The sequence below is a fragment of the Stylophora pistillata genome, chromosome 6 (genome assembly GCF_964205215.1).
Source record: "Stylophora pistillata chromosome 6, jaStyPist1.2, whole genome shotgun sequence".
In the NCBI taxonomy this organism is placed as follows: Eukaryota; Metazoa; Cnidaria; class Anthozoa; order Scleractinia; family Pocilloporidae; genus Stylophora; species Stylophora pistillata.
In genome coordinates, this window is record NC_142524.1 from 33,582,206 (window position 1) to 33,609,890 (window position 27,685).

Consider the following 27,685-nt stretch of genomic DNA (forward strand, 5'->3'; position numbering starts at 1 on the left):
AATGTAGTAACTACTTACTAGAGATGAAGTTAGGGAAATGAAACACAATTTATGAACTTCTGGTTGACTGATAGGAGAAAATTTTGTTTCAACAGAAATGTAGTATCTTTTTCTGGAGTTATTAGGTTTGTGTTGCATTGTACCTACCTGTTGTTTTGTTTTCAAGAATACAGAAACAGGCTTTTCTGATCTTTACTTTGTAGTGACACTGATGGTGAACAAAACCAGAAAACAAAAACCCACAGGGATTAATACCAGCTTGATCATGGGAAGATACAGAAGAACGGACTTGAAGAGAGGAGGGTGGGGGGGGGGGGCATCTGTGAGTCCCTTAGTGAAGGAAGGAAATGAATTGAAACCTTTAACTCCATGAGTGACCACGACAAAATCTTTCTTGTTTATATCAATGCAATATCAAGTACACATGTCAAGTGATGAAAATAAGAGAACCATCAATTAGAGGATTATTGCTGTTTTGGTCCAGTACCAAATTCTCCTAACTGACATCATAAGAATTGTATGGCAGACACTATGAAAAATTACTACTGAGATCTAGAAATGAAAGAGTTAAGGTAACCATGAAAAAATTCAGTGAGAGAAGTAGCAGGGTTGAGGACCTGATTCAAGAGCCACAAATCTAGTGCCCCCCTGGTCTTACCAGGCTTTAATGAACCAAAAAAAAAACGGTAAGAATTATTTACCCTCTGAAACTTTTTCTTACCGCAGAGGATCTGAGGCTCAAGTAAATCACAGAAACAAGTAACTAATTCTAAGGAAATATTAAAAAAGTAAAAAGGCTAAATGACCATGAAAGCAAACAAAGTTATTTATTAGAACAAATGGTCTGGAACTAATACAAATGCATTAACACCTTTTGCATCCTGCATTCTCAGCAATTTCTTGGCACTGTTGCCTCTGCAAATGCCCTCTTTCTCAAATTTAGATCGATTGTATTATGGAGAAAACTCAATGAAGGAACACTTGCTTATGAAGCACTAAATCACTTAGATGAAAAAAAATAATAACACCTTCAACCACATAACCCTGTGTCTGTGATGCAATGAATGTTCTCCCTTGCAATGTCTCCATTAACCTAACTCTATGATGAGTATAAAAGTATATTCCTTTGATAAAAATAATGTACCATGTATAGTTTTGTAATGCTTTACAATGCTTTACTGAAAAAACGTCATAGACATTTAGAAGAATGGTACATTAACTGAGCAATTGTGATTTTTTCTTTATCTCGTAATTTAAAGAAATCTGTTCATATTCTATATTGTTATAATATTTTTTGGATTAAAATACTATTGATAATATTGGACTTTTTTAAATCTTTATAAAATTCTGAATTTCATTGAGAAAACCCTAAGCTTTACTACCTGATTTGTGGACATTGGACAAGCAAACGGGTAATGTTTACAGAACACAAAAACCAGCTGAGTTGACCAGCTGGCTGAGCCAAATAGATCGACTTACATTCTTTGTAACACACAAAATCTAGACTTACAATTTAGTGCATTGCTAGTCCAGGGAACTTTTTTAAAATTAACTGTATTCACTTGAATAAAACCTGATGAACATTAACAACACTCTGCCCATCTTGCACTTTACAATCGATTTGCAGATTCTTCAAGCATGTTCCCCACTTGACATGATCGCTGTCCTTTAGGGAATACATTTTGCATTGTACCCTGGCATTCATCTCTTTGCCATCTTGAAACTTCACAAAAATTATCATGTAAAGTCTGTCTTTATTTTTGGATATGCTCATCCCATTTGTAGACCATGAGCACTCGTAAACCGAAGACCTTTCATCACTTCTCTTGAGTTCATGCTTAACATTTCCTCCCCCGATAGAAATTTCACTGTGTTGTAGAAAAAGTGGGAACAAAAAATTAAAATCAAATTACATTCAGTCACATGACTAGGCCCACTTTCAGCCTTCAACCTTTCAAACCTCAAGAGGCATTGAATTTCTCCTTACAGCAACACTGCAGTAAAATTAATGGTTTAAACCCAGGGGGGTAACATGTGAAAGTGTAATGTGATTGTTCTGGTGAGTGTAGTCCTGAGACGGACTGTTGTCGGTGGTGGTGACTGACGTTTCAACAACCTGTGTGGAAGTCATCATCAGAGTCAAATGAATAGTCGTTGTCTGAGTAGAATGTTCTTAGTCCACTCTGGGTAAAATGATTGGCCAGTTTTGCCATGATGTTATTGGCTGTAAGACTTGAGTGGCATAGGTCGGTCATAGCAGTAATACTGCTGAATCGTTCATTAAGATCATGAGCATAGAGGAAATGATTGCCAATCTTCTTAAACAATTTTCCTTGTCGTGAGTACCAAAGGAAGGAAACGTATAAAGGATCAGAGAAAATGAAGAATATAGATACTGCTGTCAGTGTGTAAAAGGTTAACCCCTAAGAGTTATTTGCTTCTAGTTCTTTCTTAATCCTTTAGCTCCCATAAGTGACGAAGACAGGATTTCTCCTTACCATATCAATACAATGTCAAGCAGACAAGTGATGAGAGTTAAGAGATATATCAATGAGGGGATTATTGGTTGATCTAATACCAAATTATCCACATTCAGTAAAATCATAAGAATTGTACAGCAGACAGTAAGGAGAATTGTGAATGAAATCTTCAGAGTAAAAGGTTAAAGTAATGATGATAACAATTAAAAATACAGTAGAAGATAAATCTATGTACAACTAGTACTGATGATACTTAAATAATTTCATTAAAATATAAGCTTGTTATGACCTGAAGTTATCTCGATGTGCAAAGACATTGATACCTCAAAAGAATACACCTTGAATGACAAGACTCAATTATTTAATTAATGGGCAGTGTTCATAAATTAAATTAACTACCATGACAATGATTTAGTTGTCTCTTTCTTTATGGCAGATCTCTCCCGAACTCAGAGTACTTCTTACCATAACAATGACTTAGTTTTCTCTCTCTTTATGGCAGACCTCTCTCGAACTCAGAGTAATTCTTTTCTGTCAGAAAAGGTTGAAGCCTAAGCAAGCTTAAGTCTGGCTCGTCCTCGGTTTAAGAACTTCTTACGTTCATGAGTGACGTAGAGCAAAGAAAACAAATAATTTAAAACCATGAAGACTATGAAAATAATAGGGAAAAACTTCACAGGTTTTGATCAATTTGCTTTCACTTTGGTGAACTGCGAACTGCTATCAAAGATACAAGGTCACAATATTTGCTCGGCTGAGGAATGTAACGAAACTGAGATCTACTTCGTGGGCAGTCTTAAAATAACGACGAATAACGCAAAAGTTAATATCATGATTCAGTGACACGGAAATAAATAACCGTCCTTACTCCAAAAAATTTTTTTCACCTACCTCGCTTCCCTCGAGGGACGAAACTCAAATGAAAGCTTATACGAGGTGTCTACTTGAAGTTTCAAAGTCTGAGTCTCCTTAAACCTTTCACCGTCAATTTTAAAGAACACCGGCGAGGAATCTTCTAATCTAGTGATGTGAATGTCCATAGTGAATGCGCTATCTTCTGTCCTAGTGGACGCCATGTTGGAGGAGTGGTTTGTCGATCGGTCACGCACATAAGAAAAAATTCGTTTTAAGTCACGCGTGACATGTGACATATGCACGCAGACATCCCCAGTAAACTTCTCTTCTCCTCAGAGTGACTCTCTCACGAGCCTGCCTGCCTCAAATGACTGGACTAATAGAGCTAAATAGTTCCTTTTTGGCAACCTCTCCCTGCGCTATGTGAACAGGCTAAGAAAAATGAAGCCAAAGAATTTAATTAACGAAGAGCTGAAAGCGTAGATGGCATATGAGTTCCAGCTCCTTTGAAAAGACTTTGGAACGCTTCTGGATCACGGTGTCGCAAAAGTAGCGATAGATGACCAAAGATCATAGCTGAAGTGCAGTGCAAGGGCTGAATTTTACATTATGGAGATTTAAAAAAAAAATCATCAAATCCAAATTAGTTCTAGCTTATTCTGACTTTCATTTCTTTTCCCGTTTTTACAGGTCAGGAAGCTGTATTAACTGCGAACATTTCACGATACAGAAGAACTCGGGTCAAAGGTTGCAGATGGCGGTCGCTGAAGATGGCATTCATTTGTTAACAAGACGTTTTTATTCAGCGTCTTGTTGATATCTACTTTTTTTTTAAGACTATCCTGACAACCAAAGAAAAGGTAATTTGTCTAAAAATGTATTTAGGTTTAAGTATTTGTCGCTCTGACGAAGGGCTAACGCTCGAAACGTCAACTTTTGTAATCGTTACGGTGGCCAATTTACCATTTCAACTTTGTCGATATATCCAAATTATTTCGTTACTCCCACCGACGCAGCCCCAAACAGTTTCTTTCGAAACTATCAGCCTTTATTTAGGTTTAAGTACGTTCATTGAACACGTGGGCTGTAACTGTCACTGTTTCGCTACGGTTGCGCTACATAGTTTTTATGGGATGGGAGGGAACCATTATTGTAGCCAGCATGGGGGGGAGGGAAGGGGGCTAGAGGGTAAAGCGCATAGACTTAAAGCATGACTCAAAAAGGTCGATTTTTCCGTTATAGTAAACATATCCATGTCTTGTTATTGTTCCTCGCGTCTGTTACAAATTCCAGTCGAACTCTTCATGTATTTGTTACAGGCATGGTATTTCTCTGATATGCGAGGTTTGTCTATTACTATACTACAGAAAAAGTTAAATTACGTATCTTCGAAAAAAGAAAAAGAAAAGACTTTATTTGCCTCCAAACGAGAATAATTAAAAAAAGATTGTTCTTGTTGTTATTGTTGATTTTCGAACTGAACGTCATCAGTCGTCTAAAATCAGACACGAGAGTCAAATCGCCTGACGATAGTGTCTAAAATCAGACAGTACTGTCTGAAATTCAGACACGGGTGTCTAAAATCGCCGGTCATTACTGTCTAAAATAAAACGTTACTGTCTTAAATCGGACACTGTGTCTAAAATCAGACATTAGTGTCTAAACTCTAAACACTAGTGTATATAATCAAACGTAGGTGTCTAAAATCGGTCAATAGCGTCTAAAATTGTACACCATTTTCTTAAAACAGACACAAGTTTGTTAAGTTGGCACTAGTGTCTAAAATCGTCCGAATTCGGAGACAAGTGTCGAAAATTGGTCAATATTGTCTAAAATCGGACATTAGTGTCCAAAACCAGTCAGACAACAGTGTATCACATCGGATATAAGTGTCGAAAAATGGTCAATAATGTCTAAAATTGGACACTTGTTAATTGTGTCTGAAATCGGACGTTAATGTTGAAAAGTGGGCGCAAGAGAGGACATTTGTTGGGGATAGCACAAAACTTCGACGCGTTATCCGTAATATTCCTTTAATTTTCGACCATCACAATTGTTAGTATGAACATGTCATGAAAAACGGTTACAAGACGGTGAAAACTGAGAAAGAAAACAAACAAGAAGACGAATAAACAAAATGAATACCTGAAAAAAGCGTCAATCGAAATCCTACTTTCATTTTGTGCGAACCAAACGATTAAAAGAAGAGTTTACAGCCCGCAAGAGCTCGTCGATAAGAACTCGTGTGGGAAGCTTAGTCCAAAAAACATGAGACCAAACTCCACCTCGCGTATATGTACCGAAACGTAACGCAACAAAAAAAACAAGAACAAAAGAAAAACGTCACGGACTAAGTTTAACTGAACAATATTAGCCCTACCGTCTACACTCGCTGTCTACGAGAGTTGTTAAAATATCTCATCGATATTCCCTTTCCCTCTTATTGTTAAGTGGAGATATATGGAAGATCTTTCGTGCTAACACCATTTGCTCAGAAGGAAATTTAATCGGCGTAATAACTTCTAAGCCTTTGAAAAAGACGATGAATTTAAGAGTTGTTTCGCAACCAATAAATTCCTCGGAGAGGAAGTGTTGATTCATTAGCAGTATATTGTTAGGATTTTTCCAAAAGGTAAGCAACACGTTCAAGTTGTGTATTGTCCTGGTGTCACTGTTGTCAAAGGCGAAATTCACCTGTACGCCAAACAATGGAAACTTATCGCAAGTCTTGTTTAAGATTGCAAGAAAAAAAATGTTAACTGCCAATTGATGTCAGACTAGGAAAACACTTCATCTATACCTAAGATGCGCATAACCAGATCTGCTTTGCATCGCCTTGGAAACTGAAAATTCGCACAGCACTTTTTTTCTCTGTAAAATACAACCACTGGTTATCTTTGCGTTTGATGAATACTGATCGATTCTACTGGCAATTAGTGTTGTGGCTTGAAAGAAACTACTGATTTATGGTGAGTTATTTAACACAAAGTCTATCGACTCGTTAATTCTACTAATGAAACTTATCTTTTCATAGAATTGCGCATTTTTAACTTCTGTTAGGAAATACAAAATGATACATTTGGACATTAAATGAAATTAGTTTTTATTCTACTGTTCTAACGTTTGAGGAGAAAGTTACCCAGCCAAAACATTCAGGTAAATTGACATTTTTTACCAAAGCCAATCACTCGCGTAAATATCTGCCTTAAAAAGAATCTCTTATTGTAGAAAAAACATTCAGAAGATTTCTTACATCTTTTAACGTGAGGCAGTGTTCTCCTTTTGAGGCGCTTCTCCATAAAATTTACCGCCTGTAGTACCTTATTACCGTCAAATGATCGCTTGGAATTCTTATAAACCTAATGAGTAAAAGGATCGCTCCGCCGGTTTGAAACAAAACGAGAGCTATATACGACGGAATTGTTTCACCTGAAACATATATGGATGACCTATTTGTCTTCTCTGTTCTAAGTGTGTTGTTCAGCTCCTTTTATTAAAAAAAATCGGTATTTGAACTGATTTCAGGCTGAGAGAGCACAACTCGTAGTAACTGAAACAATTTTTTAAACAACAAAAAATACTCGGTGAAAGCAATTTTTTTGGACAAGAATCATTTTGGTAAGTCAGATCGCAGGTGCGGTCTTACATATTTAAAACTAAAAAGCGAAATACCGAAGCAAATCTTTTTTTTTTTTTGTGACCTTCTTAAAAACGAAAATTCATCCAGAGTATGATATTGTTCGTGTACTTGATCGTAAGGTACTTTTAGTGGAGATTTAGAAAGATATGGATCGTGTCTGACTGATGCGGGGTTTCAGTTTTCCGATATGTAGATAAGTGCATATCAACTCGATCAAGATTAAATATTATTGACATTTTACGCAGAGAATTTCAAAGCACAAAAGTTGAAAACAAAGAGACTGATGATAGCGCTGATGTTTGAGACTATAGAGGTGCTATAAACACCGAGGCTGATCGCGATTTCTTTTCAATTTTCCTCTAGATTCTTTTCTGTGGCTATTTCTTTGTCAATCGTCGGCCTCAGTTTACTGTTACTGAATCCCGGCATCAACTGTGTTTGGCTTGTGTCTGTGTATAGTTGTTTAACATAAGTTCAAACGTGATTTGACTGAGAGGACTATAAAGTATATTAGCGCCTATGAAAAATTTCTCACCACTGGTAAATCTTAGTGTAATCGTAGTACAAATGAATCTGATTCCACGTGTTGTATTTCGCTCGATGATTCCACGTGAAAACGACCTTCCCACATCAAACTTTCCTTCAGCCAGATTTCCCATTGACTGTGAGCGGTAATATCAACCGTTTTCTTTTTCAGAGATTGTTTGATGTGGTTTATTGTTAATGCACACAATGATCTTAACGAATTTTGATTGTTTTTGGTAAATTTTTCTTTATCAATACTGTACGCTAGGAGATGAACTTTCCTCTTTCAGTACATATTCACATCGTCATATGAAACTATGGACCAAACGAAGTGATTAGAAATGTTTATAAAAGTAAAAGCCAAGCGAAGGAAAAGCTTTTGATAAATAGGAGTCAACTAGTAATGGTAGTAGTCTTTATTTCTTCACAAGATGAAAATTTCATATCTTATATCAAAAAGTAAAACGCAAAGAAGAAGAAAAAAAATGTAAAAAGGAGTCAAACTGAACGTAGAGGGAATATAAAAAATGTTCATAAAAGCAAAAGCCAAGCGAATGAAAAGCTTTTGAAAAAAAGGATTAAAAAAGTAATGGAAGTAGTCACTATTTCTTCACAAGATGAAAATTACATATCTTATATCAAAAAGTAAACCGTAAAAAAGAAGTAAAAAGGTAAAGCATTATTCAAAAACATGTAAAAAATTCCAAACTTACACAGCTACCTTACATTTAAAACTTAGACCATTTACATGAGAATCTTCCGAACGGCCTGTTCACTTTGGGGCAATGATATAATTTGTTTCTAAAATTATATTTCGTCTCCTTTTTAAGGTTTAATTTTACCAAGAGGATATGAATCCAACTTTGCCACTTTATTGAATAAGCTTCTATCCTGCTTTTCTACTATTTAATGTGTGTTAATGGCCCTAGATATATATATGCGCTGATGACGTCTATCTTGACAAAGCTCTAGATCTTGGTGAGCTCGGCTTAAATTAGAAGCGCCATACATTGAAAGACAGTAGGTGATGTTAAGAAGATCTAAACTCATGAAAAGGTAGCCCATAGAATGGTTCATAGAACGACGGAGATGGAATAAACGGTTCTTGATCAAAGAAATGATTAATTTGTTTAGCTGCGAGCGTAGGACGAAGAGGGAAGATCCAAGTCCCCCACTAGAAGTTGTATAGTGTTCCTTGGGATTGCGCGCCCCGACCGGACACTCTACCACTGAGCTACAAAGATTTAACATCCTGGAAATATTAATTTTGGCTGGCGGCACGCCAATTATCTGCGTAAAAGTTGCAACGAAAACATAAGAGAAACACCGCTGTCATTCAAAATATGCGAAAAAAAACATTGACGAAAAAAAATAAGGAAGACGAAAGAAAAAAATCGAGACTTTTCGTAAACGAAGCTTATTTAATCACGGGTTTCCTGTTGATTTTCCATTTTGTTTTTAGCTTTATTGAAAAGTTATGCCATTTTCAAAATAACGCGATTTACTCACTTGCGTGGTTTCCTAGAAGACAACGTAGTTTTGAAAGCCTGAAAGCACGCAACCTAGCCTCTATAACGTCACACGTATACGCAGACGTTTGACCGATATGTTCTTAATTCCAGACCCCTTGGTCCGGTGGTCAGTACGCTGACCAGTAGGCCAACTGGTCGCGGGCGACACGAGAAGACGAAGTTTTTTTTCAAAGCTTTTTAAAGCTTAAAAGAGAATTGTTTTGATTGCTCAAAAACAAGAATACAAAAAAAGTCTATACTATAATTTCGAATGCTGGGAAGTGGTTTTAATTGATATCCCTTGTTTACATTATCAGTTCCGGAAAAAATATTTCCTCAGAAGCTCTGAGCAATTCAGCTTACGAAGGGATTTGATTGTCTTCTTAATAACAATTCTATTTTCGTTACAGAAACTGAACTTAATTGCGATGATTGTCGAAAATCACTATGAACATAAGGGGAAAGTTTTCACACCGAGAATCGTTACAAAAATTTTTCCTAAAGGCAAAGTCGCTTTAAGTATTGATTACGGAATTAATAAATGCCATTTTCTCGCAAAGTGTTAGTTTTTATAAGTACCTTTTGTTTATCCGAGTTGTTATTGAAAATCCCATGTAGTTTATAATCGGAAATTTGATTAAGGAGAATTAAATAAACATACGTTTTTAAAAGAATATCAGTGCTCTTTTGCCAGGCATAAAGACCCACTGAATTTACCAAGAAGAGATAACTAAATGGTTTTTCACGTAGCTTAAGCCAAAAACTCAAAAGAGTTAACTTAAAAACCTATTAAACCACTATTATTCATTTTTTTTTCAATGCTTTTTAGTTTATTTAGAGCCCACTCATGTCCAATACAAATTTATCAAGAAACAAATCTCCTCTCATGAAAATCGAGTCAAAGTTTTTGAGTTTTGTCTGGCATTCACTCCGGTAATCAGGTATTCATTTCATTTTTCCAGTTTTTTGTTTCATTCTCTGTCTCAAAGTTCAATTTTATCCAATAAAAAAGTGTCCAACGCGTAAAATGTTTTAATAAAGTGAATTTACACAGGAAAACAAACCTAATGAAAGTTTTCTAGAGCGGAAAATTAACCGGCCAACTGCAAATTCGGGAAATGAATCCACCTCTTGACGCAACTCTAAAGACAGCCGATTGACAATAAAGGTTTGCTTTTATGCCGAAGATAGTTTTTGTTTTTGAAAGTATAATTAAAATGAAAGAAGTAAGTTTTCTCGATTACATTTATTTTAAGGTACAGAAGGACCAAGACGGTTTAAATTTGACAAGAATCGCTCGTCCCGTTTTTTCAGACGGATTTCAAACATTCAACCTCATAAAAATTGAAGTACGATTTTGATCCAACAGAACAAGTCACTTAATTGTCTTTCGTTGAAATTAGAAAAACTGAGCTCAGTTTTAAGTTTATTTACACTGCCACCGGAAATAAAAGATTTCTTCTCTTTGCGAAGAGGAGTTACTGGGTTTTCACAACACACAAGCAGGTGTGAGCTGATGCAAGTCAGAAACGCGATCGAGAAAGTCAAGGCTGAGAGTTTCAAAAACGTCGTCCGCAGGTATCTTGCATATCTTGAGAATTCAAAGTTATGTACTGGTAATAGTTAAGGTCTTGAAAAATTGATCTTCAGCAATCCGGACGGGGAAATTAAAAGTCTGTGTTTTTCTTACTCAACTTGCTCATAGTGAGTCCTCGGTGTTGTAAACAGAATATTGCTTTTCAAGTAGAAATGCTAAAATACTTAATTATCAGCATATCGCAACCCTTCATCGCCCAGCAACGTGTTAAATTATGTATAAGATTTTGATACACAAGTAGTCCTCAGTGAAAATCATACAATAAAACGTAGCAGAGAAAATGCGACAGTCTGGTTTGCAGGGAAAAAAAATAAACTTTTAAAAAAATGATAAGCCATCACGGGCAAAATAGTGCAACTAATAATGCGTATTTTTCTTTTTTTTTCAACCAAATGCGACAAAATCAAAAGTTTCCGATATTGTTTCACCTTGGGTAAATGAAGTGCAAGTCGATAACTGCTTTACTTTTAGCAATAATTTGTGCAGTCTGCCATTCTGTGTTTTTAAAATTTAAGCAAGCCTCTCGAAAATATTCTCAACAGGTAATTAGTTTGATGGTAGGGGAGGTAGTGCATAGTAATTGCTGGCGAGCCCTAGCGAGCTAGCAGATTATTCTTTACAATAGCGAGAAAAAGCCAAAATTTGTCGGATGTAAGATCGGAGACATGCGCAGTCGATTGCGTTTGTTATATCCGGGGTGCTTGTGATGACCTCACGTAAAATACACGTGAAAATATCGATCGATTTCGAGCAATAGCTGTGTACAGCCGTCACGCTCTTCTAGAAATCAAGGACACGATAAACAAGGTGAGTTTTTAATATAGATGTCTTTAATTGCTTGTGGAAGTATTCATAAAGGTCATGAACGGTTTAGTGATGACTCTCGAGAAAGACAAGAGATATCTATGTGTTTGGCTGCTCTATTATGTGAGTAATTTTTGCCGATTCGTGAATGGAGGCTCCAAGATATCGATCAAGTCCTACTTCATGGAGATCATTTTTTTCCCAGTGGATTCAGTATTTCCTTCAAGCTCTGACGCTAGCACCCACTTTCAATTGAAACTTCTAGTCTTAAGACTCTTTTCTGTTCGAAGATTTTCGAAGGAGTTTTGGATATAGCCATTGGCCCAAAGAATTCAAGAAGTCAATAAAAATGCTAGCTCTACGGTTTCATTTTTCGTCATTCAAAAAAAAAATCGGCACCCTCGGATACGCTTTCAAAAAGGAACGTTTTTGAATAATTCATCCGATTATGTACCATTTCAACTGCTCTCATTGCGCTTAAGAAAGTCTTAGAAATATATATATTTTTGTTGCAGTGGTTGAGAAAAATGCGGAATAGTTCTCTAGAAATTTCACTGCGACTGAGGAGACAATGCTCTTCAACTTTATCTCTTCTGTCCCTTTTAGCTCCTTGAAAAATTCGATGCGTGCATTAGTGAGAAAGCAAAACTAAAACAAATTAATGAGATCCAAAAAAAAAAAAAACCTCTGTTTCATACAGCAGTATTAAAGCCAAGGTCATTTTTATTAATTCCTGTTTTGACATTAACTTCTGCTCTGAAAATGTTTCGCTATTTTAGTTGATCCGTCAAAGAGTCATTCTTCTCCCCTTTAGTTAAGCGTATGGAGCTTTTACGAGCTCCTGATGTACAATTCAAACCGTTTTCTTCTTCTAGAAGAGTTAACGTCAAGGTCAGCATTAATTAATTCTTTTGCTTATTTTTGATTGGTGTTTATTCTCGGATTGACTGAATATCAATCACCTTTTGAACAACAATCCAGCAGCTTGCAATATTTGTGATAGCCGCCTATTAAATTCTCTGAGCAATTTAGTAAACAGGGCCAGATGGTTATAGATCTAAATACGCAATTTGGATTCACGACAACATTGCTACAAAAGATCGAAAAATAAATGGCTATTTGTAAATTTTACCCTTACACGCGTGCACTGTTGCCTGAATCTTGTTAAATCCCAGATATTTGCATTTTAACAACAGCCAAAATTTAACCCTATAACTCCCAAGATCTGATTTTTATTTCTCCTTCTAGCTGCTACACATTTCCTTGGTGTTCGATCAACTTAAAAGCTTCTATCTGATAGCTTTGAGTATTCTCATTACATATGTACTTGATAATCTAAGGATTTTATAGGGAGAGTTAATGATGGAAAACGTTCGTACGTGGTTCTCGTTTCCGACTGTTACCGAAGTTCGCTCGAATTTGTTCGTACTTCATAATGTACGGATATTATAGGGAGAGTTATGATGGAAAACGTTCTTACGTGGTTCTCGTTTCCTACTGTTACCGAAGTTCGCTCGAATTTGTTCGGAACTGATTACTGAAAAGAAAAGGATATTATATTACGTGTTAATCACTCGCTTTTGGAAGTCAAAGGTTTAAAGGGGGAACTGAGGTGCTGAAACCAATTTCTAGGTTTTAGGTCAAAAATGGTGTATGGACGAGTTTTTCAACAAAATATTTCCTAGCTTGTGGGTTATAAGACAGTGTCGAAATCAATGAAACTTATATCATTGCAAGTTGTTTTTATGTGTCAAAAACACTCCTTGATGTCAAAGTTTTGCTTCACTATTCTCATTGATCCAAGAAGCTGGTGTCATCTTCAACCAGGGGTGACGGAAAACGTTCGTTTGAGGTTCTCGTTAATTTCCGACTGTTACCAAAGCTCACTCGAATTTGTTCGGAACTGATTCCTGAAAAGAGCTTTTAATTGTGAATTGACGAAGATCAGGCTAAAGATCTCCTCAGTAAAAGTAGGTGGCTTTTGCCAATTTTTATTTTTATACATTTATTTTTAGTTGTAAGTGAGGCCTTTTTTCACTGTTTACTTATAAGTATGAAATTCATGACTGTTGAAGGCTTATATCTTTCCAGTTTAAGCAGGACTGACCAAATTCATTCCGTAGTCGGGAAGATAGTGAGATTTAAAATAAATTACGGCGAGAAGGATGAAATAAAATGCTGGTCTCTAATGTAACAGTAAACGTAGGCATAACTGGTACAAATTTCAACAATCTCACGTAAGAGGAATTTTTATGAAATTCTCATCTCAATCTTTTAAAGTCTAAAAAATCTGCAAATCATTTTAATTGCGATGTTAGTGTGTAGTTGTCATGTACAATGTCGTAAACTTTGATATGACATAAAATTCTGAAATATACGTCGCACACCTGCCGCACTCTGAATTTTGACACCATCCGTTATCACACCGCTGGTCTTAGTTGGAATTACCTACTGTTCTTGCTAAAGATGGTTGGTGACCAATATTGGCTCCGGGAAAACCTTCAGTTTTAATAGTGATACGACTCAGACAAAGTCAGCGTGTTACAGTTTTAAAATCCATCAGTTAAGGTTTATCGAACTGAATTCTCTTTGGGTTAATTTCCGGAATTAACTTTAGCGATCAAGATGTTTTCTGGAGCGAATCTGACTTAGAAGACAACAATGTAGGATTTTTTAACATTAATTCTACATAAAAGACTGAGACATAGAAAAAACTGAGTTTTATAGTTCTTAGCTATCACAAATGGTGTTCGATTTACAATTTTCGGGGAGCTGAATCATGAATAATTTACCAAATTTTTTAATTCCAAAGCTATCAGTCCCTATCATTCGGTAGTTAATTTATCAAGCCTACAGGGATAACATCACAACTCTATGCAATGTAAAGCTAACTATGATTAGGGTCGCTGTTTAACCCCTACTTATGGACTTATGGACTTATGGCAGAAGCAGCAAACATTTAACAAAAGTGTGGATTTTCTTCATGATTCATCGCGGTGCATTTTGATTAAAGTTGATCAACAGTCAAGGTCAGATTTACGACATAACAGTGTAACTTGTCTATAGCATAGTTTAAACCCACCAGGCAGTAGGTTAAAAGGAAGATTTTCGATTAACAGTTGGAAACGACACCTCCTGCGGCTATAATGATATTCATGAAATTCTTCCATGGCGACTATTTTCCTGTTGAAAGTGGTTTAATATCACTCATTGAGAGTAGCGTCAGGAAATGGGTTTAATAACAGGCACTTAGTTTGCAGCAAGTCTACGTCGTGGAAACGGGTGGCTTCCCCAGGAAATAAAGGAAATAATTAAGGCAACACAGTCTCCCTAGACGGAATCGCCAAAGTTGGACACATTAAGTGCAACAACACGACGCCCTCAGTGTGACATCGCAACAAACGGTCTCAAACGCGGGAAAGCCTCAGTTATCCTATTTTAAAGTTTTGAATCTGATTGATCGAAGGGGTGGTCCGAGTTTTCAAGACCAATCACAGAGTGTGATAAATGCGGAAATTAACGCGTATTAATTTCGAAAGTTAAGTGAAAACTGATTCTTCTTTCAAGTCACTCAGGTTCCGCTCAACCCAAAATGAGACCATTATTGTTTATTTCGTAAGCAACTATTATTGAGTTGTGTCTACGCAGCCCTTAATACGTCTGTCTCAACAAACAACACGAAACAGTCAACACCATTACATGACAACGATTTCCTAGAAAAGAAGAAACTTTCCATAAGATTTTCTGTGTAACCGGTACAAATTTACTCTTTGTTCTAAATTATCACGTTCAAAATCTCGTCGCAAATTCTTTGGATTTTTCTTTCCAGCACCTTTGCTGCTACTCCACGTGTCATTTTAAACTGTCTGACGATTAAAATAAGTCGCCGTGAGTCGCAAGTGAATCCAAATAAAAGAAAACTATCTGGCATCTTATTGGTAATTGCGCTCATTTCCGACAGTGTATTCCGTCTGTAATGAGGTAACTAAGATGTAATGAATGAAAGGCAAATAAAAGAACTGACACCTTTTCTGCCGTAATCAAGTCTCGCTGTTTTGCAATTAGTCCACGGAGTCTTGTCAAGTGGGTTGAAAGCCGACAAAACGCGTCTATTCGGAAGCCAAGAAGGTGAAGTACAAGATTTTCCGTTGAAATCCTGTTATGTGATATCTTTGCAAGCGGTTCGTGTCGATGAAAGGTAGATGTAATCCTTAAAGCACAGCACTCCATGTACTAAATCGCATCTCAAACAAAGGTAGTATTGGCCACTGTAAAAGGAAATCGTAAATTGAAATATTCTTTAGTTTCGTTAGGAAAGCATTCTCATTTCAGATCGAGATTCTCTAGTCCTAAACGGACGAATTTTCAACTTTTAACGCATATTTCAACCAGTAGTCATTACCGTTTCCATGAAAAATCAGCATAAAGTGAAAATAGATTGAAGATTCGCCAGGAAGGGGTCAGTGATATGAGAAAAGGATATTTCGAAGAGTGAGATGAATTAGGCAAAGGTCAGCTTTAACCAATGCGAAATCTTTTTCCACTACGAAACATATGTACCATGATATAGTTATTTGGCGTAAATTTACGCCAATCCACCAAAATCACTTTATTTTTCCAAGATTTCGGAGAAATTGAGAAATAACCTCTTCAATATTGTCTCCAAGATCAAAATAAGTTAGACATGCTTCCGGTTTTGTACTTGCATGGATTAATCTCTTTGAGAAACTCTTTACATCTGGCTTGTAATCAAATTTCGATCCGACCTACCACAATTTTTTTAATTTCTTTACCAAGCAGGTAAGTTTCTTTTGTTTCCTTTATGCATAAAATGGCTTGTTTTAGAGCTCGTTAGTCTGTATTGCTTGATTCATCTTTGCCGTAAAGAATGTGATCTGATTGTGAAATAAGCCAAGACTCAATTTATTCAAGGTGGAATCTATCAAATCAAAGTTTTCTTTTTATGGTGAATGTCTGTAATGGCAGTACCACTAACTTTGCTAAGTTTGCGTTCAGAATTAAGTATACCCCTTTGGTCGGCAGCCCTTAATCTTTTACAAGAGACTACAAAACAATAAAGGTTATGTTCTTGGGCATAAATATGCAATGGGCCCAACTCACAAAGCCATTTTATTCTGAGCCGACATGTGAGGGTTAAAATGAGCTCTAAGAAGGCCCAAAACATATTCATTCCCAAGAATATAAACTGTATTACTATATATTGATATCAGTTTTGAGGGCACTGAGAAAAAAAGAACTGAAAAAAATGACAAAAAAGCAGTCTGAACAAATAATCATGCGAGCGTGCGAGAGGTCTTAAATTATTTTTAGCCTACCAAAATCTCCATTTTAGCCCTCAAAATGCGCCTCAATTGCCGAAAGAGTGATAGTAATGTCTGATACGAGACACAGGACCCTCATGTGAATCTCTCTCAGCACTGTATTCACCTTTTGAATAACGCAGAGGTTTGGGAACTTGCAAATTTGTACAAACCAATTTTAGGCCAGACTAACGTCGTCAAATTGAATACAATTTATTTAGTGTTTGGTAAGAGGGGATGAGCCCCTTGCCACAAAAAGTGGAAAGGAAAGACATAAAAAATCAGAAAAATGAGCTTTAAAGTTGGAGCAATGTTTTCACCGGAACAGCTGAAGTAAACAAGCCTTTTTTGTCTATCTGGCAGCAGGTATTGTTTAGAAACAAATATCAACATTTTAAAGCAAGGCAATATTTCATATTACACTCAGACTCAGATTGAGACGAATATTTGCTGGCCAGGGCACCTTTCTTGAAGCTGAGGTAAACTTTATATTTTCTGTAAAAAAATAACGCAAATACTCTTAAAATGTCAAATCTGAATTGGAATAATTGGTATAAAAAAACTTATCTCCGTGAAGTGAAAGGGACTGCTCAGCTATTGGACTGATCTCAGGTAAGTTGAGAGGACTTACTTTCTAAAAGTAAAAAAATCTAAAATCTAAAATTCAATCTATTTTGTCGTTACTGTGACGGTTTCAAGAAGGTTCCAGTGAATAAGTCAAGATATTTATCACTGAAATGATCTTGACTTGATGTAAGTACTCAAAGATCTACCGGCGATCTGACGTGACGAATACTATAGCGGCGCTTTTATCTCAGTGATATTGTCTCCGATAGCATCACTCTCTTCTATGGTGCAAAATATAGTGATAAACAAAATTCAAACAAAATGAATCATTAATAACATTGTCATCGGACGACCAAGACATTTGCATGTGTGATCGATTCATATCAACGAATCCATGTCTCGATGGAGCACAGTTGGTGAAAAATCCTAACCAATAAGGGTCTGGCTAGATAGACAACATAGAAAAATGCCTGGGTAACTTTTTCGTGAATAAAGGATTTATTGAATAAATTTAGAGCAATTTTGTTGGAAAAAATGTTTTAATTTTGTATGTTTCTCGGCGACGTATCTCTCTTTGCTTTAGGGAAGGCTGGCTGTCCTAATTGTTTAAACGAGTTCCTTTTGTTTGAATAGCGCCTCAGTTCCGGCAAGGTTTCTAGATAACAATATTCATCTTGTATTGACATTTCGTTTGGTGTCCCACCAGCTTTCTAACATCATGGCGCTAGAATTGTCTCCCCAAGGCGGTGTTGTGTAAAAATTCTCTACTCTCTCTGCAAGCCGCGATAAGCCCATTTGTAGGACGGCAGTTGTTAACAAACTGAGTTTGATGTTGTGCAATCGGGAGTTTGACGAAGAGAAAATGGCTTTGATGAAACAGATGTTGACGGCAACTTTGTGTTCTTGTTAGGAACTCAAGTGCAATTTTATCGGAAAGGTTAAGGTCGAAGATATCCTTGCGTCAACTTGTCTTATGTATGCCAGCGGTTTTGATGTGAGTTAGTTTTTAAAGGTAAAACAAGAGTGTTCACTGGCTTGGGTAAACGCATCTAAGGAGATCGGAGTAGTTATATCTGAAACGAGCCGTGTCAGTCGATTTCAAAGAACGAAGCAAATTGCTAATGTTCAACTATAATATTTTTTACAGGCTGAGCTGACAAAGAACCAGTTGAAATTAAGAAATATGCCGAAAAGTCAAGATTCAACTATAATCCATTGTTTGCCTTTTGCTAAATAAGATTCACTTGGTAAGTCGACTTCTTGTTCATGTTTTTTGTGAAGTATTTTGAGAAGTCCCGTACTAAAATTTTGCTAGTTCCGTGCCAGAAGTAACGTAGAGACATCATTGTTGTGTTTTGTTTATGTTTTCTCTTTTTTTACTTTTGGTCTTTGACATTGCTCTTTGTTTATCTAGACATTTTGCCTCCCCCCATTAAACATGCAACTGGCAGTTTAATAAATATTGCACGAAGTTCGATTGTTTATTGAAAACTACTTCTTCGCTTGGAAGTGGGTTCTGACAACTGCCTATTTTGTGCATGTCCTGGGTAACAAGAACTTTGACAGCTTTTTAAAGTTACTGAAAAATAGAAAGTTGCCAAAACCTCTAGAAAGACTTCATACTCATGAAATTCTGTCTAGTACAGTATTTGTAAGATGCACTAAATTGTAAACACAATACGTTTTATTCACTGAAAAGCTTGTCTTGATTAGCAGGTTTAGATTCAACCCGATGTCAAACGGACACCAATTGACCATAACATATCAATCGACTGCCAAAATTTGGCGGGCAATATTGTTTTTTTTAGACGGTTGCGACCTCAAAAGGGTGGACCACTAATGGATAGCTATTAACTCGTAAACTGTCCTCTGGCCCTAAGGCAAATAAAATTGAGTTGGCCTATTTACTCAGAGATATATCGGCAGTTGAATAAAAATGAGTGCGACACGATCCAATTTGAGTTTCTTTCAATCCTACAAGCGGCTGAAAAGCGATTTGTCGATAAATCCAGTGTAATCTAAATCATTCTCGCTTATTGATTCCGTTGCGTTAATTCTCAGAGGAGGATAAATGCGTATTGAGACTGGCAGAGAGTCCAACACGGTACATTTATTTGAGCCGATTTCACTTATTTCCCTTGCTCACAGTTGTTTATAGCTACAAGTCGGGGCCATCATATCAGCATTCGCTTGTCAATTTATAAACAATGATAAAGGGGTCCTTTTCAGCATTTTGTGTTATAAAAATAATAGGTAGAATTTACATCAAAAGCAGTAATACCAATGACTTCCCCCGTTGATAGGATTACGTCGTTTGGAACTGGAGTACCGTTTTATCGGCATGTTTATCGCTTTGTTCACCATATTCTTCTCGGCGGACCGGTTAACGCAACGAAAAGTATAAGAACTGAGCCACTGAATGCAGGGTGTTTTGGACCGATTTTAACGTACAACCCTTGGCGACGTATGAATTGCTTGATTTATTGCAAGGCATCATTTTAATTTGGATATATCAACAAAGTTGAAATGGTAAATTGGCCACCGTAACGATTACAAAAGCTGACGTTTCGAGCGTTAGCCCTTCGTCGGAGCTATCATTATAATTCGGATCATTTTAATTCTCAGACTTAAATGGCCATCGGTTTATATGTTTACTATAATTTTTGTTCGGCTGAACTTCACTCATCGAAGCTTAGAAGTTTCATCGTTAGTCGTATTGCTACTGATGCTGATGCTTTCAGCTTTTCTCCGTAAACAGCAACGAAGGAGTGTTAGTAAAATTTCTTTAAGGTAAGGTGCGTTTCAAGAGAAAGCAAGGCAGTGAACTGTCATGATGTACACATTTAGATTAATTTATGATAGCTAATAAAAAGTCTTAATCTACTGAATAAAGATATGGGAACCCGTCATTTGCTTTAAATGGTCAACTAATAGAGGTGTTAACCTTCTAAAACCAACTTTGAAAATGAAAATGTTAGCAGCTGTGAAACCAAATTTTGCGGGGATGCATACTGACTTTGGTCTGTTCCTTCGATGTCCTCAACCGCTTCAAAAATAGAATTTTTTTGGTGCTGTTCAGTTCAGTTCAGTTCAGTTGAAATTGAAAGTAATATCCATACTCAATTGAAACATTACTGACAATAATAAATCATGATCTACTTCTTTGTTATAAAGAAAACTAATGATTTAGTTTGTCATTTTTATTTAAGAGAAATTTGAAGTATCAGTTCAATATTTTCGTTTTTTGTGGACATTTCGTTATTACGATAAATTTCTCATCTCTTGCTGTAGATTACACAAACGATAATACGGCTTAGAATCCAATTATTGTTCCTCAGTACCTGTGGCTCATCACAAGTTGCATGCTGCTGGCGTCAAGGTCTCCTCCGCACTTTCCCGCCAAATTCATCGTACCTCTCTTTGCCGAAGCACCACGGAAAGCTAGCTTCTTGTGGCTGTTCGCTTAAAACAGGTTTCAGGTACGCGTAGAAGGTAATGTTTACCCCTTTTAGGCCACGCCATTTACTTCTTGGCCAATCGTGCGCTTCCCATTCGATGAAATAAACTATTAAACCAGTAATAAATGCATTTTCGTTCGCAAAGGTCACGAAATAGTTTTGGAAACCGCTAAGCAATTTTCAAAATCAGGAAAACAGTGGAAACTTAACCTACTGCACCTAAATTATAATAGTTCCTGCAATCATTTTTGGCTGATTTTATTATTATTATTGCCATTATTATTGTTTTCACTGACATTATTATTATTATTATTATTATTATTATTATCTCAAGCAGCATTTGTAAACTGCCTATACGTAGTGAGATTTACCATTGTACATTCAAAAACACAAATAAAGTTTCCATTATTATTATTACCAACATTTTCTATCAAAAGAAGGGGGCAAAAATAATATTTCCACCTTATCAAAAGATGGTTCCTCTTCACGATATCAAGTTTTACTTGACTTGGTCATACATTGAAAAAACTTTAAAAGACGCTGTACCTTGAATGAATCCAGTTAATAGCTTGAACCTGTCGATGCCGGCTAAAGGAATATAGGAGTTTGATGGATCGAACAATTTCGAGAACCCGAATTTTTCTGAATTATTGCTCTATACACGAAACAAGTGAATGTATTAAGCATGTTTTCAGTGGATTTTGAATTGACGTAAAAAACGGATGTGTAAATATGTTTCTTTTCATCCAAAGAAAAACCACCCACACAGCTTTGCTTTCTTCGGCGACCACATATTGCTATCATGATAGTTCTAATAAATACTAGTTATTATTTATTCGCCTTGTCAATAATGTTTTATTTCATAGAATTTTTTTAAATACCTTATCATAATTTGTCTTCTTGTCCACCACCTGGGCGCCAACAAGTCTTTGTCTGTCTCAATCTTTTGTTTAGTGGGAATCTTCTTCTGCCTTACAAATTTCCATTCTTAGCTGAAGTGTGGAAAATTAGGTCATATTATCAACCAGACACCAGCAACTATAGAACTGAGTATTTATCAGGCCACAAAACCATGCATGTGTAAGAAATTGCAACAACAGCTAGTGTTAGAAATAATTTTTGTGTTTTTCATTCCATTAAGTTTTCTCTGTCAATGACAACAATTAGTAAAAATAATTTGCGTGAAAAAAATCTCGTCCAAAAGAACCCATTTGGCTTATTTTCCGAGAAACTTTTTAAGACAGGAAAAAACATGAGGAAAAGACCGAAACCACTAGTGTGTAAGAACAATCTGATACCTAATTTCTTGATTACAAATAGGTAGAATGGCATAGTTTTTATTAAGTAATAACTTTTCGTGGGTTACTGTTATGTCTTCGTCTTCGTCTTCGTCTTCTCCGGTTTGATAAAAGATTAAGAAGATATGCCATATTCATATAACATCGCACGAAATATATACTTTCTAACAAATAGGCGAAAATTTAAAACTTGAATGGACAGAAAATTAATTCCAGCAGTAACTCTGCGCAAAAAATGTAGTATTCTATTTGGTTTGAGATATTTACGTTTATTTCTTTTCTATCAGAAAGAGAAATATCTGGAAGACCGTTCACGATATAAATTGACTGATTATTTTTTTAAGCTGAAGAAAAACATAGAGAGATAGGTGCCCGTTGCGTGGGGAGACTATTGACAACACGTCTAATAGATTTCAGTTGTTTTGGAACTTTTGAAAAGAATTCACTGTTTTGAGCTAATGGGTGGAGACCTAAAACTAATTAATGTCTTTTCTTTTTTGAAATTTGGAATATTTCTTTCCCTCGCCTCTAAACATTAAACTACATGAAATCATTTTGGATAAAACTTTGCCTACAAAACGCTCGCTACCTTAATATGGTTTTGCAGTGCTGTTTGCAAAAAGGTTCTTCTTTAGATACTTGTTATATGAATTACGGTTTCCCGGCATATCGTAGTTGTTTTCATTTCGCATATTCTAATTAATGGTCAGTTTAATGTAGGCGCTAATGTAAAAAGGAGAATGAATATCATTGTTGGGTTGTATAATTAAATCGTTTCGCAGCAGTCCCATTTCTTGCAAATGTGAAAATGCCTGGTGTTTCAAAAGTTTATTAGAACCTTTCCAAAATATACGAGATTTAAATAGTTTGAAAAAACGGCCTAAAGTTCTTATCAGTGAAGTTCTACATAATGTCGTAAGTACATCGTTCAAAATTTTGTGAAGTAATTATTATAGACCCAAAGAGACTGGAAAGTTTAAACATCACATTTAACAATGATATTTTAAAATTCATCAAAATGAACAAATTAAACTGATTCTTCGATGTTTTGTTTTAGACGATAAATCACAGTCACTACTTTGTGGGAAAACTTTCAAACAATTATACTTAGACAACTCCAGCACGAATCAGGTGTTGTTAGACTTAATGAGAACCACCTCTTGTTGTTTCTCTTCTAGCAGAATGAATACTGCAACCAGTTTGCTTTTGGCATCATGCCCATCCACATAATTGGAATATGAAGGTGTAAAAAAATGATATGTAAATCTAGTGAAACTCTTCTCTTATGAATCCACAAGGAATATTGCTTCAACGTGATATCTACGATTTTAACATTTTCAATTATTTTTACGCTAAATTCTCGAAACGACGAATTCAGGTAAGAGATGTTATCATTTAAGAACGATAAGAATTTTAAAGTATTTGGCGTCTAACGAATATCGCTCGCTAAAAGCCAGTATATCTTTAAACAGGAAGTATTTAGCTGTTATGTAAACGTAAATAAGGCACTAACAGAGCTTGATATTCAACCATAAGTACTCTATAAAGAGAATGAAAGTTGGATTCGAAGGTGAAGTCAGTTTCAGAGCTGCAAACTGTTCAAGACAAGTTTGTGCCTCAAGGTAATCGAGTCAGCGAGGTATTTTAAATAACAAGTGAAATGACGTTAAAATTTTTATCGGTCATCACCGTGATTTCATAGTCGGCTTAAGAGATTTTCAAAAGGGAATAGGAGAGTTTTATGATTGAACTATGAAGCTTGAAAACAATGAAACGCACTACCTAGACGCCCTCTAGTAAAGTTCCGAAAGTTGCTAGAAACTTCCAAAAGAGACCTTCTGAAAGCTACGATGTAAAGAGGGTCATTTTCATCATTTTTTAAAATGAAGAAGTAGAGGGGAGCGGTCTTTACACTGCCATGTGTTCACATTTTAAAACAAAACGTGCCTTGCTATATCATATCAAAAGGCTTGAAAAATGTCCCGTCATATATTTTATTAGTAAAATAAACTAGCTTATGTTAACCCTTCAAAACCTTTTTTTTTTTTTTTTTAAATTTCGAACGACCTTTATATGTTGCACACTACACAGTTGTTGTTACTAGATATGGGCGACAGTATAGATGCTATTTCTAAAGGTAATATTAATATTTGCACATCAAATTTTGTTTTTTAAGTTTGAACGCAGAAGCGAAACATTAGTTCCGTTGAAATAATAAATTAATAATAATTGGCCATTACATAACGCATGAACCTTATTGAGTTCCTCAGACGACAAGGGTTTCGTCGGAATGATTTATCAGTAAGGTTCCTCTGATCTTCTTCGCTTATATCATACAGCTTCAAAGTTTGGCTTTTCAGGAAAAATAATAACTTGCTATTTATTTTGTTAGATATATCCACAGTGGCTTAATGTGTGAAGTTAATTCATTGAGTTCTTGAAACTGAGTCCGCGGCGTGTAGATTTATCAAACCACAAATTTGACTTCATGGTGTTGAATTTCAATTCCGCTTTTATTTTATAGTTAACTTTACAAAGATGTGTGAATGTATTACGATTTTAACGCATGAGCTTGATAGTCAGTCCCCTGACTAAGATTAGATTTTTCACATCACCGTTTTTTTCTGGGATGTGGTCTTTCATTGACTCGCATTGAAAAAAATTATTTTAGCTACAGATGTTCTTAAAACTTAGTTGAAACTGATTTTTCAGGGTATCTTTCCAGCAGATAATCTGTGCGTTGTTTATAATTTGGTATTATAAACAACAGCATTCCTTTAAAATAGTAACTTCTTTTGTGAAGACTAAATCTTCACGCTGCCAAACAAAGCGTGGTGTCGATAAAGGGAAGATCTTAAAAGCTTGTATTGGAATGCTTCATTGTTTTCCGCTGGGCTAATTTCACCGCATTATCTTATACCGTTTTTAAACACAACAATTTCCTTTGAGGTTCTGTAGGTCTTAATTGCTTTGACCATCACTGCAAGTTTTACTAAGGGAGGGGAGGGCTGGATATGAAATGAAACTCTTTAGCACTTGCTAGCTCACTAGAACCGCGCTTTGGTTGAACCGGCACACTGAACATGTAGGATTGATGTTGACAGTTCTTAAAACTTGTGTTTTGTCCTGTTCTATCAGTCGCAGTTAGCTGTATGTGCACAAATGTTAAATTCATCCCTCAAGAATATTGAAAAAAGGGAAAACCTAGGCACTACGGAAAATCGGGCTGTTATTCCATTTGTTGCGCTATTTGTTCAAGCTAAAAAGCGTACGTGACGAATTGTTGTCATATTGACATAAAGATTGCAATATCATATCACTTTTTATCGGTAATATCCTTAATTTTACTTCTTGTTCCTTAGTTAAAAATTGCACTAACTTTGCTTTTTGTGAGTTTAAAACGTTGAATGGAGTGATGGGTCTTTTGCAGCGAACTGCTATTCATCCTACGTTTCGTTATCCAATCCTTCCTAAAAGCGGCTACGTGAGCGTTAGTTGTCGACTAATTTTATCGCGGACTACAGTTTCTTTAACAGTTCTTTCCTTGGAGAGTTTCTTTGTAGTATTTTCGATGGAAAAACTTGGCAAGTTTTATCTGGCTAATCCTCTTGTGTGAAAATTGACAAACAAGTTTTTGAACTTGTCAGGAATACTTCCAAGGAAACGAGACAGCTTAAGGACTTCAAAGGAAAGATTAATTATTCCAAAGCAAATTCGTTTTTGCCTAAGAAAACTCAGGCTTGTCAGCGACCATCCATTTTAGCAGTGCTAAAGTGGCTAATGTTTTCTTTGCTAATGCATATTATTGTGTAATGTACTATCGCACTGTTAGAAGCGAGGAAATCATACGATGCTGACTCTTGGAGCAAAGTTTTAGTGAAATGTTAACACTTAATAGCTTATCAGAAAAGATAAAAAAGAAGGGTCGAGGTGGTCAAGTGGGATTACATCGAATTAACGATGTAAAATGCACATGATGAAAGATCTCAGAAATCTTAGGGCCGGTGGAGGTGTGGGGTATGGATCCCCGGACTTCTCACATGCAAAGCGAGCCCTCTACCCTCAGAGCGGAGAGAGCTCTCTCCGCCCTGGCTCTACCCCTGAGTTGCACCCCCTATAATGAAATTTTTATAATTACATTTTTATATATGAAATCGTAGATTAGTAAAAGAATCTAAGTTTTTAGTGATGAACCAAGTCATGCTTAATTGAACCCTATCACTGTCGAGATCTCATTAGCAATTCTCCTTAGGTCTGCCAAACAATTCTTGTGATATTAGTTCAGAGTATTTGGTATTGGATCAACTAATAATCAACTAATAATCCCCTTATTGATATACTTTCGAGAAATTGCGTGTAAATTTGAATCATGGGGATTTTTGTGAAGATTAGAAGTAACTGGGACATTTTGGTGAATAACATTTCCTCCTCTCCATCTCCTTTAAAAAATTTTTTTTGGAGATAAAATTGCCCAGTTAGTCGGCATCGGAAATTACTTAATTGCGCTTAATCGGTTAAATGTGTCAAGATTCAAAGGGATGCGAACTGATACCAAGGTTTCCAGTAGCTATAAATGCTGTAATGAATTCAAACTGGGATTGCCGGCCAAATATTTCAAAACTGTCAACTTTTTGAAAGAAAATCATTGGTTAAACAGGCATATTCTGACATAATTTAGTGGGCGTTTTAATCGAAAATGTTTAAATAGCTTTTGTTAATAACTTCTTCATGACAGATGTCCTGTAGATTGGCAAAATATGACACGCTAAGTTTATTGCTTATCGCCGCAAAACGTCCAATGGATTCTCAACCGAGCTTCGATAAAACGAGATCTCCATTCAAAACCGTAAGAAAGAAAAGTATTTTACTTTATGGAAAAGTCATGGTTTTTACTTAAACATTGAAAAATCTCTTGACTGACTGAAGACACATTAAAATACACCTTCTATCGTAACGTGAAGTGTTTTAAAATATGAATACTACGTGACAGTTAGACCGCGTTATTTGCGTATTATCATCGCAAAACCCCTATCGTTTTTAATGATTTTAATGCTGCAAGGAAAGATTCATGCCGCTGGACTCGAACTAAAGGCAATTTTATTTTTTTAAAAGAGAAAGCTTAACTTTATTGATGAACTGCCTTAGGCAAGTAAAACAGAAAACGGTTTTTAACTACACGAAAATGCCTTAAAGCTTCGCTCGCATTTCATTAGTGTCATTAACTTCCAAGCTGTATTATGACTCATGTTTTGAGCATAATTTGGATGGGTAATTCGTTGGAACACCTGTTTTTAAATTGTTCGTGACGTAGCGTTGAATAAAATGAGTGTAAACTTAGTCCATTTCAATATCATTTTACCCTTCATACAGTACTCTGCAAAACGTTCAGAAAGATGAGGCGAGCGTGCTAATCGAGTCCCATTCAACATAGGTGAGTTTGAAGTATATGACCAAAATATAATGGTGAAATTACAGATGGGTACATGCAAGGCGCTGTTTAACGTTTGCATGATTATGAATACTTTATAATTTTCACATCCTACCTTCTTCCATCTTATTTTGTATTTTTTCATTCATACCGGTTGAGAGATCAGCAGTGTATAAAAGATCATTCGTTCAGTGTTGGTGT

The 27,685-nt window shown here is 36.0% G+C and overlaps 2 protein-coding genes across 10 annotated transcripts in view; one reads left to right on the plus strand and one right to left on the minus strand.

The window, feature by feature from the left end:
* Nucleotides 1-802: 802 nt before the first annotated feature.
* On the minus strand, nucleotides 803-3,591 carry LOC111324905 (CB1 cannabinoid receptor-interacting protein 1). The gene is made up of 2 exons (XM_022928569.2): nucleotides 3,372-3,591; nucleotides 803-1,868 (listed from the first exon to the last, which is right to left on the minus strand). The coding sequence occupies exons 1-2, from the start codon at nucleotides 3,554-3,556 to the stop codon at nucleotides 1,559-1,561; spliced, it is 495 nt and encodes a 164-aa protein (XP_022784304.1). The 5' UTR covers nucleotides 3,557-3,591; the 3' UTR covers nucleotides 803-1,558.
* Nucleotides 3,592-17,911: 14,320 nt separating this feature from the next.
* The window catches only part of LOC111324976 (voltage-gated delayed rectifier potassium channel KCNH5), a 30,881-nt gene continuing 21,107 nt past the window's right edge, over nucleotides 17,912-27,685 (plus strand). For 2 of the 9 annotated variants that reach the window (XM_088763457.1, XM_022928653.2), the window contains exons 1-2: nucleotides 17,912-18,312; nucleotides 18,448-18,547. The gene's annotated coding sequence lies outside the window, so the exon portion shown is untranslated. Of the gene's footprint in view, nucleotides 18,313-18,431; nucleotides 18,548-23,337; nucleotides 23,435-27,348; nucleotides 27,488-27,685 lie in introns of those variants that run through there. The other 7 variants (XM_022928645.2, XM_022928648.2, XM_022928651.2 and 4 more) reach the window with 7 other exon arrangements.